Source organism: Chelonia mydas, chromosome 6 (genome assembly GCF_015237465.2).
Source record: "Chelonia mydas isolate rCheMyd1 chromosome 6, rCheMyd1.pri.v2, whole genome shotgun sequence".
NCBI lineage: Eukaryota > Metazoa > Chordata > Testudines > Cheloniidae > Chelonia > Chelonia mydas.
This window is the reverse complement of record NC_051246.2, coordinates 127087635-127105749: the sequence shown is the minus strand read 5'-3', so window position 1 is coordinate 127105749 and position 18115 is coordinate 127087635. Positions and strand designations below refer to the sequence as shown.

At 46.3% G+C, this 18115-nt stretch overlaps 1 protein-coding gene across 4 annotated transcripts in view; it reads right to left on the bottom strand.

Moving 5' to 3' along the window:
* Window positions 1-17882, bottom strand: part of MAP4K5 (mitogen-activated protein kinase kinase kinase kinase 5) — an 86908-nt gene extending 69026 nt beyond the window's left edge. For 3 of the 4 annotated variants that reach the window (XM_037901355.2, XM_037901356.2, XM_037901357.2), the window contains exons 1-2: window positions 17706-17882; window positions 16040-16309 (exon numbers count right to left, since the gene is read on the bottom strand). In XM_037901355.2, the coding sequence (XP_037757283.1) occupies window positions 16040-16147 (108 nt within the window). In that variant the 5' untranslated portion in view covers window positions 16148-16309; window positions 17706-17882. The remainder of the gene's footprint in view (window positions 1-16039; window positions 16310-17705) is intronic. The other variant, XM_043548537.1, reaches the window with a different exon arrangement.
* Between the last annotated feature and the right edge of the window lie 233 nt (window positions 17883-18115).

Sequence of the window (18115 nt, the reverse complement as noted above, 5' to 3'; positions counted from 1 at the left end):
TCCTCCATCCTCTGTCACCAACATGTAGGTTTCTCATCTGCTCTCCACTTCTAACCTCCCCCACCTCCTCATCCTGCTTACCCCCACTCTCACCATTTAAAACCCCTCACACTCTTTGGGCTCTTTGCCCTGACAAAACAGGCATGCCCTCATCTCTCCTAGCCTCATAAAGCAGCCTCTCAACTTCATTTCCCCCTCCATCTTTTACTCTTCACCTCCAAACTCACAGAATACGCCATCTACAACCACTGCCTTGAGCACCTCACCTGCTCAATCCTGGAGCCTCACCACTCCAATGAAACCATCTCCTCTTGATCAAAGAGCAAGTCCTTTATTCCATCCTCATCAGCCTCTGCTCTGCTGCTTTTGACACTCTTGACAGCACCCACTTTCTCAACATCCTCTTGTCTCTTGGCTTCCATTACTGTCCCCTCACTGGTTCTCCTCTTACCTCTGTCCACCCCTCCAGGGCCTCCCTTTTTATAGGTAGCTGTCCTCTCCTCTCAACTTCTGTAGGGGTTCATCAGGAATCCACCCTCAGCCCCTTACTCTTCTCCAAGTAATCACAGCCCTCCCATAGCTTCACCTATCATTCCATGCCAATGACTCACAAATCTATCTTTCCACCCCAGCTCGTCTTCCTCTATCTATTCCCACATTACAGCCTGTCGTCGCACATCTCCGCAAGGTCATCTTGACATGTTGAAAAGACATCTGGGTCACTCTAAATCCAGGAAAACAACTTCCTTCCGCGTATGCAGGAAGTACACGTACTTGTGCCAAACCAGAGCACATTCAGTACTCTAGCAGCGATCAGGTTAAAACAAAAACTGTAAACACATTACAAGGCATTGAGCAAACAAAAAAAACCAAAAAAAACCCAGAATGCGGAGACAAGTCTGTGGCTCTGGATATTTTCTTATGAAGAGGACGGGTATGTACGTGGAGAGTCTTCATGGGACTGGGCATGGAAGCCTACGGGATCTTGAAAATTTAGAGTCCTAGCTCATCTCTCTGAAGCAAAGCTGCTGTGCTTCGTGGGAAGCAATTGCTGCAAGCTGGCACCATCCCCATGGCCTTCTGTGGGACCACACACCGAGCTGCCTGCCTTCTCTTTGACAGAGGACTTGCTTCCTGCAGCATACCTTCCTCCACAGGATGAGTGCTCTCTGCAGTGTGCCACTGGCTCTCATACCCACCTCTTGAGTTTCAGAGCTGAGTGGCAATGGCAAAACTCCAGGACTAATCTGTGCAGTCGCATACCATGCACAAGTGGCTAGCTAAGCATCTAACTGTATGCATCATCTTTGTCACTGCACAAGCAAGATAAATGCACAGTTCTGGGAAATCAGGCCGTTGGTTTCTTACTGAAGTTACTTTCAGGTTAGGCAAAATCCTCAAGAGCAAATTCAGAGGAGAAACATAGTACCTTCCTCTGGCCTGCGGGCGAAGTAAAGAGAGAGAATCTGTCAACAAGGCGAGTGGTTCCTTGCTTGCCCGGGACTCTATAGCAGGCCAGTGAGAAATGAGGGTGAGGAACGAGTTTCCAAAAGAATCAGAGATCTCAAAGGCAAGAGAAGTGCCCCAGGATCGTAGGAATCGCCAGACTGGAACAGATTCAAGGGCCACCAAGTCCAATATCCTCTCTCCAACAGCGGCCAGTACTAGACTCTTCCGAGGAAGGTGCAATAACTCCGCAGGAGCGGAGGTGATCATCTGCCCCTCACATTAGGCCTCACCCTGATCTCTAACAGTTATGGATTGCCTTAAGCCCCAGAGCATGAGCTTTAATATCCCTTCCAAATTTTTTGTAAGCATAACAACAACTGTAGATATTCTTGATACCCAGATAAATCGATTTGTCAGTGTTAGAAATGTCTCTTCTGCGAGGAGAAGAGGGGTAGAGAGCTGGAGAACTAACAGTTAAACTGTGAAGCAGGCGCCCAGGACATGCTACTATTAATATCTGCCGAGGAGGCGCCAACATCATCAGCAATGCTGCTGCCTCCTTAGTGGGCGAACCTAACCCGATAGCCAAACCACAGGTCGGTGGGTAGTCGTTGTGAGAATGCAACTTGTAACTAGAACCTCTTCGCAACTATCAGTTTGTAAGTGGGGAGAATTTATTCTCCCTGAGTAAGCTTGCAGAAGTGCTGTGCTTGGAAAAATGGGGGCTGCTTTCTTTTACACGGCTTTGTGCCACATGAGGAAAGTACGTTCTTTAGAGAAATCAGGTTCTCCAAAGAAAGAAAAGGAGGACTTGTGGCACCTTAGAGACTAACAAATTTATTTGACCATAAGCTTTCGTGAGCTACAGCTCACTTCATCGGATGCATTCAGTGGAAAACTCCAAAGAGTTTTTCCTCTACTTTGTTAAAGGATTTGCAACCAAAGGTTAAAATGTAACTTACACCCTGTAGCCAGGCTTGGAGCCACTTTCTGACCTCCGCAGCTGCTCACCCAAGCAAGACTCTTCAAAGAAAATATACAAGCTCTCTTCTCACCTAGGGACAACTCCAGAGGCCAGTTCAAAGCCAGACTGGGGGTGGAGGGGGGGGGGGGGGACTAGAGACCACAGGGTGGCTTCACAGCTCCTCTGGACAAGCTATTAAGATCAGTACCTGGAGTAGCCTCTGAAGGCAGACCCTGTATTCTGGTCCCACCCCACCCCCAATCCTATTGCCGTGCACAAATCCTCAGAAGAGCGCAGCATACTGCAAAGGAGGTGCACGTTCCACTTGTCTTTGCAAGGAGTCCCTGTATCCCCCTCCCTATCCCTGAGGAACAAAATGATATGGGTTCCACTCCCATGGAGCCTCTTTACCAGCAGGGGAAGGATGTGCAGATTGAGCAGGTCTATAACAGACGCTGAACAGCCATTTTTGTCTGCCACACGGGGACGATCTAGGAACAGATGAACATGAGAAGTGGAAACAGACGTGGATGGCTATGAAAATGATACTATGACCCTGCAAAAGATTAACACAAATCCTGCTGGATGGGTGCACTTATCAGAATAGAGCTCTGCCAGACAGAAGAAACTGCACTTCCCCTTCTGAATCCCTACAACACTGCATTCATGAGCTGGCTCAGATCACCTGGGCACAGGTGAGGCACACTTGAAACTAATCCCAGTCACTAAGAGAGACACCAAACAGCAATTTCTAGTCTTCAGAGTTCTTTCATTTTTACTGACAAAAATACTCAGAAGCAATTGTTCACGTCATAATTTCCAGCTGGATTTCTAAGACAGAGAGCAGTACCAAGCTCTTTTATAGCCAAGAGCACAGAGCCTTTCAGAAAACATTCCCTAAACAGAGACATCACAGATTCTACACACTAAAGATTCATAAATATTAAGGTCAGAAGGGACCATTATGATCATCTAGTCTGACCTCCTGCACAACGCAGGCCACAGAATCTCACCCACCCACTCCTGCGAAAAACCTCTAGGTTGGTCTCTCACAACTGTAGCTATTACTTCTTTTCAAGAATAATAAGCCTAACAGAAAGTAGATTCATGGGGGAAATAAATATACTTCTACATCTCTCCTTTGTCACTCTATATCATGATTATTCTGATAGTATTTAGACACCAATCAGACTGGGGCACCATACTGCAAGGTGCTGTACAAACAGATAATGATAGCCCCTGCCCAAAGACTTCATACCGAAATACTCCTTCCTCTAAACCAGAGACGATGCGTAACTGGGGGGGCGGGGGCGGCAGTGCACAATTTAAAGATTCTGGTGGTACGCAGCAGGGCTCAGGGCAGGACATATAAACCCTGGCAGAAATCTGCGGCTGCACGTGACCCTGCATGTCCTCTCCTCACACACCTCTGCTCTAAACATTAAGATCCGCAAGTACAAAACAGAAGTTATGTTGAACAACTGACATGCTCACTCCACCTGCTTTTTGTCTGCTGGGGGTGGGTGGGGGGGTGGGGGGGGAATAAGGCCCAAAATACTTACAGGTAGTGAGGCTCTAAACTTCTATCACTTAAAAGAGATCCATATTCAGTGTAAAAGGCTATAAGCACCAAATACAAGATCTTGAATCTAAACTGTAAACTCTGTGGGGCAGGGTCTGTCATCTTCGTGTCGGTCTGTACAGCACTTAATGCAACGGCTGTATCTACACAGCTCGGAGCAGGAAGCCTGCCAGCCCAGGTCGACAGACTGGGGTTCACGCTACCACACTAGAAGCAGCAGCAGAGACATTTTGGCTTGGGCTCTGAAGCCAAAGGAGAGGGGGTGGGTTTCAGAGCCCGAGCTCCAGCCTGTGCTGCAACTTCAAAGCGCTGTCTATGCAACTCTTTGTAGAGGGCTAGCAGGAGCCTCAGAGGCCCACCTCTGTCGAGCTAGGCTGCGAGGCTCACTGCTGTGAGCTACGTAGACATACCCAAGGAGGTCCAATCCCCCAACTGTCCGGGGAGAGGTCAGCAAACCAGTAAAGTGCCTGAAACCACTATGGCTTATTGCTAAAAGCAGCCAAGTCAGCAGGCTATAGATTGGTCAAGTCAGCAGGCTTAGCTTAACCAAGGCAGGAGGGGAGGGGGTCTTTGGGTGCCACAGAAAGGGCAGCTTGACCCCATGTCTTTCCTGATAAGAAAAGTGTTGAAGTGGCTGATACATGCATTTTAGAAGAGCAGAATGTGCCCCAGGAATGTCTATTGGGGCCTCAAAGCTGCAAACTCTGGAAAAACCCACACCTAGTTAGTCAATAAGCAAAAGGAACCTCTTGCTTGACCACTAAACTGCTTACTTAACAAGTTTTCTTTAAGGGACATGTATAAATAAGGGGAGAAAGTCTGAGGTAGTGGGACTCTTTTTGGACTCTCCCTCTGGATACATCTGTCAGTCCCCACCAGCAGACGGAAGATTTGGCCACCGGAAGCCTGCCACTGTGTCACCTGAAAGCCACACTCAGCTTTGGTAATTATCAAGGGTTGGGGGTGTTTTACTAACCTATTGCAGACGTGTGTAAGTGCTTGAGACTAAGTAAAGTTTAGCTTTAAGTGAAAGCACTCTTGTGTTGTCCTGTTTGTGCCAGTCATTTATCAATCGGATGGCCGTGTCTCCCCTGATTTATTTCCTGACACCACCTCGCACAGAGTAAAAGTTACCAAGAGCTTTGGGTTGAAAGAACCCCAGGTAACACAACGGGGCCTCCAGTCACTACTATAGTAAAAATATATAATACTTAAATGTACCAGCAGCCAGTTAAAGTGCAAAAGTACATTTGCTAGTGTGAAAATCTGGGGGCGAAGGGAGGGAGAAAAAGTACCCTTTTCACCCACAAGACAAAATGCTGCCATTTAAATATCATGTTTTAAACAAACAGAAAAACAAACCCAAAAATTTCCCACTTGTATTAAGCCTCCTTAGATTCTGTTAAAGAAATTTACGAATCCATTTACTTTTCACTATTGATGCTGTTGGTTTACTTTTTTGAATTTATCAGAGTTTGGGACAATGAAAATAGCCGAGTCAGTTTTGCTTTCTGGTTCCCTTGCAAGGCTTTCATTGCAAACACAGAACTTCTTCCCATGCCCTCCCCTCCCCAAAACTACCCATCCCCACAATAAATACATTAGGGAAAAGTTTCTATTCATCTTCTGTTTTGTGAAAGTTCGTTTATTCACAATCTAAAGAAGTTGGATTAAACTTTGATCTGAATGCCCCTTTACCACTTAAAACCAAAGAACTGGTTGTGTGTGTTTTGCACAAGGCACATGGATTCCACTCATTTAAATTCTCTTACAGGTACCGTGTGCCCTTCCTAAACCAAACACATACTTACAACTTATTTTTTAAATAAAGGTTATCTAACCTATAACTGCAGTTCTTTGTGCTGTCAGTACAGATCCACGCTTAGCATGCATGCACACTAAGCTCCACAGATGGAACCTTTGAGAAAACTCTTGACCCCTGAGGCTACACACGTGCTCCCTCGAGGTACCAGATTCCCAGGCCCAACAATAAGGACCTATGACCCCAAGCCTCCACCAGCTCAGTTTCCTTATCACAATCTGTGAGAGAGAGACAGAAGAAGCAGGGCTGACGGTTCATAGATTCCAAGGCCAGAAGGGACCACTACGATCGTCTAGCCTGCCCTCCTGGATAACACAGGTCAGAGAACTTCCCAAAATAATTCCTAGAGCTGATCTTTTAGAAAAACAGCCAATTTTGACTTAAAATTTGTAAGTGATAGAGAATCCACCACACACCTTGATAAATTGTTCTAATGGCTAATTACCCTCACTGGCAAAAATGTATGCCTTATTTCCAGCCTAAATTTGTCTAGCTTCAACTTCAACAGCCACTGGATCATGTTATATACCTTTCTCTGCTAGACTGAAGAGCCCATTATTAAATACTCGTTCCTCATGTAGATACTCAGACTGTAATCAAATCAGCCTTAATCTTCTCTTTGTTAAGCTAAATAGATCGAGCTCCTTCAGTTTATCACTATAAGGGCATGTTTTCTAATCCTTTAATCATTTGCGCGGCTCTTCTCTGACCCCTCTCCAGTTTATCAACATCCTTCTTGAATTGTGGGCACCTGAACTGGACACAGTATTCTAGCAGCGGTCGCACCAGTGCCAAATACAGAGGTAACATAACCTCTCTGCTTCTACTAAAGACTCCCGTTTATGCGTCCCACGATCACATTAGCTCTTTAGGTCATTTTGCCACAGCATCACACCGGGAACTCATGGTCAGTTGCCTATCCACCCTGATCCCTAAATCTTTTTCAGTCATTGTTTCCCAGAATAGAGGAACCCAGCCTGTAAGTATGGCCTACAGTCTTTGTTTCTAGATGTGTACATTTACATTTAGCTGTATTAAGACCAATATTGTTTGCCTGCACCAGTTTGCTAAGTTTACCAGATCACTCTGAATCAGTGACCTGTCCTCTTCATTACTTACCACTTTCCCAATTTTTCTGTCAGGCGTAAAATTGATCAGTGATGATTTTAGGTTTTCTTCCAGGTCACTGATAAAAATGTTAAATAGAATAGGGCAAGAATAATCCCTGCAGAACCACACTGGCAACACACCTGTTGGATGACAACGCCCAATTTACAATTACATTGAGACCTATCAGTTAGCCAGTTTTTAATCCATTCTATATTGTTCTAGTGCTTTAATCAAATATAGATCTACGCGGACGACCTACTCCAAGAACAGTTGTTACCTCTAAGTAACACCTTTTTCTTCAAGAATCGTCAGCATACATCCCCAAACAGTAACAAACTCAAAGAAGGAGAGTTCCAATATTAAAATGAAGAAGGCAGGTCTACGCTTGTGAATTGGGATCAGCTCTGGAAGCCGAGATAAAAGAGTAATGTTGCATAAACAGATCAACTGTGCTCCAAGTGGTAGCTTTACAGCTCAGCAAAAGCAACGTTTGAGTCATTCTGAGCTACTTGGAACCCATGTGTTTCAGTATCTTCAAGTAGAGATATTCTTGAAAGGTCATAACCACTCTAAAACCAAGCTTTGTTTCTATACTTTTATAATTCCCCTTGCTTCCCGCTTGACAGGCTCTGGAAGTTGATCCAGGAAGTGGAGGATTTTGCCCCACAAGAAGTGGTGTCAGGCTATCAGAGCTTGATGATTTGCTATTTGCAGACGACTACAAATTCTGTCCCAATAAATTTCATCTGGTTCTCATCTGGCCCTGGTTCTCGTGGGGGACTTCAATCACCAACATCTGCTGGGAGAGCAATACATCAATGCACAGACAATCCAGGAAGTTTTTGGAGAATATTGGGGACAACTTCCTGGTGCAAGTGCTGGAGGAACCAACTAGGGGCCATGCTCCTCTTGACCTGCTGCTCACATACAGGGAAGAATTGGTAGGTGAAGTAGAATTGGGTAGCAAACTGGGGAGCAGTGACCATGAGATGATCGATTTAGAGGAGCAGCCGTGTTAGTCCGTATCCGCAAAAAGAACAGGAGTACTTGCTGCACCTTAGAGGCTAACAAATTTATTAGAGCATAAGCTTTTGTGGGCTACAGCCCACTTCATCGGATGCATAGAATGCAACATATAGTAAGAAGATATATATATATATACACACACACATATACAGAGAAGGTGGAAGTTGCCATACAAACTGTAAGAGGCTAATTAATTAAGATGAGCTATTATCAGCAGGAGAAAAAAACTTTTGTAGTGACAATCAAGATGGCCCATTTAGACAGTTGACAAGAAGGTGTGAGGATTCTTAACATAGGGAAATAGATTCAATAGGTGTAATGACCCAGCCACTCCCAGTCTCTATTCAAACCCAAGTTAATGGTATCTAGTTTGCATATTAATTCAAGCTCAGCAGTTTCTCATTGGAGTCTGTTTTTGAAGCTTTTCTGTTGCAAAATTGCCACCCTTAAATCTTTTACTGAGTGGCCAGAGAGGTTGAAGTGTTCTCCTACCAGTTTTTGAATGTTATGGTTCCTGATGTCAGGTTTGTGTCCATTTATTCTTTTGCGTAGAGACTGTCCAGTTTGGCCAACGTAGATGGCAGAGGAGCACTGCTGGTACATGATGGCATATATCACATTGGTAGATGTGCAGGTGAACGAGCCCCTGATGGCGTGGCTAATGTGATTAGGTCCTAAGATGGTGTCACTTGAATAAATATGTGGACAGAGTTGGCATCGGGCTTTGTTGCAAGGATAGGTTCCTGGGTTAGTGTTTTTGTTGTATGACGTGCGGTTGCTGGTGAGTATTTGCTTCAGGTTGGGGGGCGGTCTGTAAGCGAAAACTGGTGTGTCTCCCAAGATCTGTGAGATTGAGGGATCATTTTTCAGGATAGGTTGTAAATCTTTGATGATGCGCTGGAGAGGTTTTAGTTGGGGGCTGAAGGTGAGATGGTCGAGTTCATGATCCTGACACAAGGAAGAAAAGAGAGCAGCAGAATACGGACCCTGGACTTCAGAAAAGCAGACTGACTCCCTCAGAGAACTGATGAGCAGGATCCCTGGGAGGCTAATATGAGGGGGAAAAGAATCCAAGAGAGCTGTCTGTATTTCAAAGAAACCTTATTGAGGGCGCAGGAACAAACCAATGTGCAGAAAGAATAGCAAATATGGCAGGTGACCAGCTTGGCTTAACAGAGAAATCTTCGGGGAGCTTAAACACAAAAAGAAAGCTTACAAGACATGGAAACTTGGACAGATGACTATGCAGGAGTATAAAAATATTGCTCGAGCATGCAGGGGTGTCATCAGGAAGGCCAAAGCACAACTGGAGTCGCAGCTAGCAAGGTATGTGAAGGGTAACGAGAAGGGTTTCTACAGGTATGTTAGCAACAAGAAGGTGGTCAGGGAAAGTGTGGGGACCCTTACTGAATGGGGGAAGCAACCCAATGACAGATTATGTGGAAAAAGCTGAAGTACTCAATGCTTTTTTTGCCTCGGTCTTCACAGACAAGGTCAGCTCCCAGACTGCTGCACTGGGCAGCACAATATGGGGAGGAGGTCGGCTAGGACCAGATCTAATGCAGCCGAGGGTGCTCAGGGAGTTGGCTAATGTGATTGCAGAGCCATTGGCCATTATCTTTGAAAACTCATGGAGACTGGGGGAGATCCTGGACAATTGGAAAAAGTCAAATATAGCGCCCATCTTTAAAAAAGGGAAGGTGGTGAATCCAGGGAACTACAGACCGGTCAGCCTCCCCTCAGTCCCTGGAAAAATCATGGAGCAGGTCCTCAAGGAAACCATTTTGAAGCACTTGGGGGAGAGGAAGGTGATCAGGAATTCACCAAGGGCAAATCATGCCTGACCAATCCGATTGCCTTCTATGATGAGATAACTGGCTCTGTGGATAAGGGGAAAGTGGTGGATGTGATATATCTTGACTTTAGCAAAGCTTTTGATACAGTCTCCCACAGTATTCTTGCTAGCAAGTTAAAAAAAGTATGGATTGGATCAATGGACTATAAGGCGGATAGAAAGCTGGCTAGATCGCTGGGCTCAACAGGTAGTGATCAATGGCTCGATGTCTAGTTGACAGCCAGTATCAAGCAGAGTGCCCCAGGGGTCAGTTTTGTTCAACATCTTCATTAATGATCTGGATGATGAGATGGACTGCACCCTCAGCAAGTCTGCGGATGACATTAAGCTGGGGGGAGAAGTAGATATGCTGGAGGGTACGGATAAGGTCCAGAGTGACCTAGATAAATTGGAGGATTTGGCTAAAAGAAATCTGATGAGGTTCAACACGGACAAGTGCAGAGTCCTGCACTTAGGACGGAAGAATCCCACGCACCGCAACAGGCTGGGGACTGACTGGCTAAGCAGCAGTTCTGCAGAAAAGGACCTGGGGATTACAGTGGATAAGAAGCTGGATATGAGTCAACAGTGTGCCCTTGTTGCCAAGAAGGCTAATGACATATCGGGCTCCATTAGTAGGAGCAACGCCAGCAGACGAGGGAAGTGATTATTCCCCTCTATTCGGCACTGGTGAGGCTGCATGTGGAGTATTGCGTCCAGTTTTGGTCCCCCCACGACCGAAAGGATGTGGACAAATTGGAGAGAGTCCAGTGGAGGGCAATGAAAATGATTAGGGGGCTGGGGCACATGATTTATGAGGAGAGGCTGAGGGAACTGGGATTGTTTAGTCTGCAGAAGAGAAAAGTGAGGGGGGATTTGATAGCAGCCTTCAACTACCTGAAGGGGGGGTTCCAAAGAGGATGGATCTAGGCTGTTCTCAGTGGTGGCAGATGACAGAACAAGGAGCAATGGTCTCAAGTTGCAGTGGGGGAGGTTTAAGTTGGATATTAGGAAAAACTTTTTCACTAGGAGGGTGGTGAAGCACTGGAATGGGTTACCTAGGGAGGTGGTGGAATCTCCATCCTTAGAGGTTTTTAAGGCCCGGTTTGACAAAGCCCTGGCTAGGATGATTTAGTTGGGGGTGGTTCTGCTTTGAGCAGGGGGTTGGACTAGATGGCTGTCTGAGGTCTCTTCCAACCCTAATCTATGATTCTATGATCTTCTGCATTTTCTCAAGCAGATGTGTAGGTTTTCCATAGGCGAGCCTTGAGCCAGATTCCATTAAGGAATGTGGTTGGGAATGTTGGAAAAAATAATGAAAACTAGTCTGAGGGACTTGGTTAAGCCTGTCTGCATCCCAGATTTGGTTGTTGTTTTTTTCCCCTCTACTCTCCTCTGAACGATTGATCAGGGCTGACATGCTTAAGACCACCCACCATTGTTCGGAAGTTCCTTCTACTGTGGAAGACCCCAGAGAGATGGCCATGTGCTGAAGTCCTCTAGGTCCAAAGAACAATGTTTCTCCACCACTGCTGCATACCTCATCCCTGACTTGCAGCTACCATATCCAAGAACTGATGCAGTTTCCATGCCTATTAAGTCCTTAGCCTTTTTCCTGTGAAGGGCACCACTGCAATGGAGAGGATGTGATTTGAAAGGCTGCCTAGTGGGAAAGTAACTGAGACCACAAAATCATTTCACACAAAGTAAAATATTGGAGCCCTGTGTTTTATCTGCAACAGTAGCCAAAAAGAAAAGAATGAAGGAAAAAAAGCTCCATAAACCAAGAGATTAGAGCCACAGCCTTTAAAAAAAAAATGAAATTATTGTGATTTATGTGACCAAGGTAAAGCATTCAACATTATCATTTGTTGCAAAATATCCTGAAGACACTACTCATTTTGCAAACCTGTTCTGTATGTGGAAGGATGCTTTAGAAATCAATATTACCCGTCTCTGCACAAAGATGCTTAAGCACTGTAATATGTCATTAAATGACAACTGTATGGGGTATTCGTAAAAAACTCCATTTAACCTTTAAAAAAAGAAAAATATAAACATATGAGATTTAACAAATGCAGTACACAAGAGAGACTAACGGGAATACAGGAAGGTGTTTTTAAAGGCAAGATGTACCCCAAGTAGCCAATAAGTCCAAGAGTCACAGGAAAAGACAAGGCAGGAGAGGAAAAGGAGTGCCCCATACCTCCAATGCAGTTTATTCTGTACTTTGAGTTTTTGGAAAACACAGTTTAGGCAGGAATCTCCAACTGCTGGGACTCTAACAGCTGCATATTTGAGTTGTTAGAATGTACAAATACAAACTTGCTGCAGGCTTTATGATTGAAGTACCCCAGCTCACAGATGTACGGATGCATCATGATTGCTTACCGAGACTGCTCCCTTTGTCTCCTTTCTTCACTCAGGACTCTGTGCCTTCTATCAAGCTTTATATCCCCTATTCCAAATATCCCCTTTCCTCTTTCAAATCCCACCCCAATCAGAAATCACAACCCCATTGTACTACATGGTATGCAAACAACAAAGATGGTCCCCGTCCCAGAGAGCTCACAAGCTGGGATTCAGACAAAACCCAACAAGCTACTAGAAAAAGGTGCATATGTATAAATTAATCCTAAGAGTGGCCTCAGTAGTCACAAGTGATTGCAAGTTAAACCAATGCCAGGCAGTGACACCTTAAATGCTCCTCTTCAAGCAATCCCTCCCCATTCTCAATAATTCCCACACATCCTCACTCTCCTGATCTATTGTTCTTGGTCTCATTTAAGTTGCAAGTTCTGTGGGCCAGGAACCCTGCCTTGGTGAGGTTTTTAAAGCACGATGTTAATTGACAACCCAGTGTAATTTTTTTTTTAGTAATTATCAGTGTCCCTTCACAAACATCAAGCTGAGAAGCAGAACTTAAAGGAGGGGCTTTTAAGGTTTAAAGCAGATCTGTCTGATAAGAGCGCTCATTCACCCTCCAGCAGAACAAGCAGATCCCACCCAGGTACAAACTCAGGTTTCTCCTAATCTGCATGCAGAGACAGGTATTTTGCCTATGTCAATACAATTAGTAAGTGCAATCAGTGCAGCATAAGAAACCCTCTCCCCTCAAGAGTTACAAGAGTCACAGAATTCATGCCAGCATGGGCAGTAATTTGAATTCAGATCCTATATACAGCATCATGCCATGTTATTGCTACATTACTGGGACAGACTCCTTCCAAAGCTTTCAGTTTAAAAAAAAAATTTGAAAAAGTTAAAGATCTCAAATTTGTAACAGAATATGTTTAAACGTGGAATTACTCCACTCCCTAAAACACTGCATTCAACACAAGTGACATGCAGACACGCCATTATTTCCGCTATGCACCTCAAACACCAGCAGAACATCTCCATGTCAAAATGTCATAGCTATATGCACATTGCCAAGACATCACTTCCCATTCCCATGGCCACCATTAAAATCCATCTTAATGTTTTATCCAATTTCAATTAAAGAATAAAGTGTATAACCTCCTTTGTGCCTTCTTTACTATCATTTTGATTCTGTATTAATTAGTAGAGATTTCCAAAGCACTGTAGTGATATAGGTGTTTACCTGTGCTGGAATTTGGTCAGAATACTGGGGTTATTACTGTCTGTACCTATATTCTATCTGCAGTTTCCACTGGACTTTTTTTTTTTTTTTTTTTTTTTTTGGTCTCTTATCCTAAAATGTTGGGCAGCAGTGCTGTGTGATAGCCAAGAGCTTCTGTGTTCACCAGAGATGAAACATAGCCTTTGTATTCCCAATCTACTCCACAGGGTACTGGGAGGCTTGATTCATGTTTATATAATGCTTTGAGATCCTCATATGGAAGATACTATGGAAGTACTGCACGGTGGGTAAATTGGAATTTTTCCAGGAAGACAGAACTAACATCCACCCCTACTTTTTTGAATAGCATTATGGGATTTTTAACAGGATCGCATCATGCAAATGATTTGACAACAACAAGGGAGGAGGGGGCACCAAGGATAAGACACTACCATACTGTTCAATGCCATTGAATATCCCAGCCTCATTATTACAACCTCTTTTCTAAGTTAGCATGTAGGATATCCTTTATAAAGAACCGTAATAAGGGAAGTTTATAATGTCATTAACATTCAATAAACAGTGCTATGTTTTATGCAAGCATTAATGAACAAGCAGATACATTCCTAATATAAAGTAGGCAATTGATGCATTCATATTTTACTGAAAAGGTCACTTTCAAGGTTGGCAGGCCCAAATTTGGATCTGTGTACACACACTGTAAATAGATATGAAAATAACTTATTTATAGGCATTTCTCCTCCACCCTAAAATGCATTCTGGAACTGAAAAAAATCAAATCAGTGCCAACAACTCAGCACTCATGAGCAACCCTACAATAAACCATTGTGCACCATGTGGTGAAGAGCGAGAGGAAAAAAAAATCACTAACAAAACAGATTTCAGTTTTAAGCTTCCAAGTAACAGTTCTGAACAGCAATGTGGGTAGGGTGGAGGATGTAAAATAATACCTTAAATGTACTGCTACAATTGAATGGTGAACAAAAATATTTGCTTAAACCCTCCATCACCTGCCCCCCCCCCCCCCCCACAAAAAGACTAATTGTGCTAGAAGCTGCTGAGTGCCCAGATTTGTGCCCAACCACAAATCATTTTATTTTCTAGGTTCATAATGCAGATCTCCCTACAATTAGTTTCTCCCTGTTTATAGGGGGTCTTTCATAAAGGAACAGAGCAAAAACCAATGGCCCAGGAATAAATGTAGTATCTGAAGCTATTTGTAACTCATGGATTTTAAACTATGTATTAAGTTGATGGTGTCCCTTTCACAAATTGGGGGTTTAATTTTGTCAGGTGACATTACAGAGAGGTTTTGATTTTATCCCTGTTTTGGGACCTCTGCATGGGAAGCTGATAAACTTTCCTCAAGTTCCTGAAAAATTTAAAAGACCAACACTTGTTTAAGGTAGATTTCATTTTAGATCTGTTAAGCTGAACTGGCCTTTTCAGATGCTCAGAGCAAAATTCACTAGCAAAGGTACTTAGTGGTCTCTTGTAAAGTCCTCTGGAAAATACCTCTTTTTAGTATTTATGATTGTTAAATATTCTTGAGGTAGTGACTGTGTGGTACAGTGAAGAATACACTAAAAACACCTTCCCATAGCCAACCTCCTACTTTCAGCAATCACTTCAGAAGTGCCACAAAATTAACCTGTACAGTTTTATTTGATCTGAGTTAAAGACCCATCTCAAGTAGGGGGTCAATTTTTGTTGGCCCCTCATATGGCGGCTTAAGATAGGTTTCACTGTATGTTGTATTGTGCCAGTTCCACTTTTGAGTTAAATGTATTCTACAGGATTCCGAAGTAAAACACTTCAGCCTCCGTTCCCAGGAGTTAAGAGCCCCAGTTTGCCAACAAAGCTAAAAATCATATGCACTATTTGCAAGACGTCCTGCAAGTTGTTGAGCATCCTCAACTCTCACTGGCTTCGCAGAAGGTGGTCAGTACCTCACCAGGTAAGGGTCTAGGAATGGAAGTGTAATATGAATAGCTTTTATTTGACATGGTTGTGTTTACAGTATTTCCAGGTCAGTGTGGTCAGGGCCTCCAAAAGTATCTGCAGAATATACAATGCTAACTAACTCTATAGTGACCCAAAACTCCACATAAGTTTCTGAAGAGCTGGCATAATCTGCTTCTGAAAGCTATTATTAACTCAGGGATAAACTTATAACCTTTTAATCAGGTACTATAAATGACACGTTCTCAAAAGTAATTCAGTGAACAAATAACCCTACCCTCCCTATCCGTTAAAAGGATGAACAAACACTGAAGGTAGCAGGTGATGTATCCATCAATTCAGACCCTTTGCAGCATCAGGACCAGTGAGATGATATTTTGTCCCATCCACCCCAAGTGTCAAGGAGCCTTTTTATTTAAAAAGAGAGAATGTGCAGGCAGATGTGCGAGGGTGGCAGAGGAATCTCAGCCTGCCAACACTGTGCCAGGGATCTGAATGGGCCATGATTTTTAGGAAGTCACCATCTCCCACTTCCAGCACTAGTGGTCCCTTTGTGCTCTGAAGTTCGGTCACAAAATAAAAAGGGGTAATAAGTGATTTCTAAAAATGAAAGCTGATTACCATTAATATTTACAGGGAGTGGGGGTTCAGACAAAGAGTCATGGGTGTACATATATCACTCTCACCTTATAGACATCTCCATACGTGCCACTCCCCACCCTCTGGATGAGCTCATAGTCTTGCTGTGGATTCCGCCTCAGGATATCCCCACTTGGCCGAGCCACAGGGTCCATCCTCAGTCAATACAGCCCCAGAGGGGGCGCAAACAGGAACTCTTTGCAGTTGCTTCTCCCTTCACCACCCTTGGGAGTCCACTCCCAGGAGGACAGATGCTCTAGATGTCTAATCAGAGGATCTGTTCTTTGTACACATGGCTTCTGCTCCCACTTTTTTGCCTGACACAAAACAAAACGACTTATTAGGCTTTGGTTTCAGTTAGGCTTTGTGTTGCTGGCTCCCAAGAGATTGGGGGAGGGGACTCAGATCTCAAAAAAGAGAAGCCTCCACCCACAAGTGCTTCTATGCTGCATTCAAGGGAAGGGTCTCAGCTTCTGTTACAGCTTGGTTGACAACAAAGACAAAAGTGGTGGAGGCGGGACTGCTATGAGAGCAGCTGAGCGGGGCAGCTGGCCGTCCCCCTCACAGAGTGCTGGGGCTGAGAAACAGCAGCTCCGTTCCCAAACTCTTCCCACCTCTGGTCCAAAGGCAGAGGGAAAGGAGAGGCAGGGTCAGTTCCCTGCCTGGATGCTCTCCACAGCACAAGACCCAGGGCACCTATGTGCTGTTGATATTTTAAATACCCCCTCAAAAATAATGCCAACTTGCCTGCCGTAGGCCCAGAGGTAGATGTTCTAGCAGAGAGGGAGCTGAGGTGATAGAGCATCTATTCGGTGCTTCCATTTAACCGAAAGACGCTCTCTCATAAACATACCCAAGGAGACAGGCAACAGCACCTGGAGACACACTTACTGTAGGTGCCCTTGCTGCAAGCATTTATACTTTGATCCTGGACAAACAGAGTATTGACGGAACAACACAGAGCTCAGTGTGTCATCTGCAGGGTGGGGAGAGTTGGAGCTATTCCAAAGGCAGGATCTTTGTTCTTCAGGGGAATTATTGTGGGCCCCAGGGTCAGTCACCTGTGGCAGGGATGCTGTACAGGTAGCTGGAGGAGGGTGGGAGGGGAGTCTGCCCTTGCCACTCACCGGTGATTGGGGGGCTGGATTTAACAAGGGGCTGGTCCTGAGAGCCAGTGACAGCCTCCCCCCCTCCGCCCCCCAATTCTTCAGCCCAGAGGGACCACTCCCACCCCTGAGGGACATCGCTGATGCCAGCATCCCCCTCCCCACCCCACCCAGGAGCGGTCCCTGTCCCCCCTCATTAGCCTTCAGAGGCCCGTCCCACTGCATGGGGCTAGGCAATGCCCCCCATCGTTGTCCCAGAGCCCCTTCCCTCACATGGAGGTGGGTTCTGCCCCCCACTTTCACCCCAAGAGCCCCCTCCCCACCTCACAGCGCTGGTCGCTGCCTCCCCCCCCGGGACCCGCCGCTGCTCCCCGCACGGGGCCGGTCGCTGCCCCCCGGCCCGGGCCTCCGGGCCGCTCCCCGCACAGACGCAGCGCGGGGCCGCTCCGGCGGGCAGGCCCAGCAGCCGGGGGAGGGACCGCGGCGCCCGCCCGCCCGGAGTCCCGCCGGGGCAGGGGGCCTCCCCCGCCGGGCCGGTCGCTGACAGCGCCCGGGCCGCCGCCGCGGCCCCCGGGCAGTCCGGATCCAGCCGCCGGGCGCCGCTCACCTCTGCCCGGCCTCCGGCGCGGCCCTTTGTCCCGCGGTGCGAGCCGGAGAGCGGCGGGCCCAGCCCGGGCCGCCCAGTCACGCCAGCCGCTGGCCCGGGCCTCCTCGAGCCCGGCTCAACCCCGCTGCGCCGCCCGACCCCCCGCGGCCCCGGAGCTGCCAGCCGCCGCTGCCGCCGCCGCCGCGCTCCGTGTCCGCTGCTGGCGGCGCCGCGCAGGGCCGGGCCGCGCCGAGGGGCCGGGCGGCAGCGCCACAGCGCCGCGCGGCGGGGAGACGGGGCGCTGCCGCCGGGCCCCGCCGGGGCTCAAGCCGGGCCCGGCTCCGAGCCCCCAGCCGTTGTCCCGCCTCGCCCCAGCCCTGGGCCATTGTGATCCTCTCGCCCAGGGGCACCGGACAGCGCGTGTGAAAAAT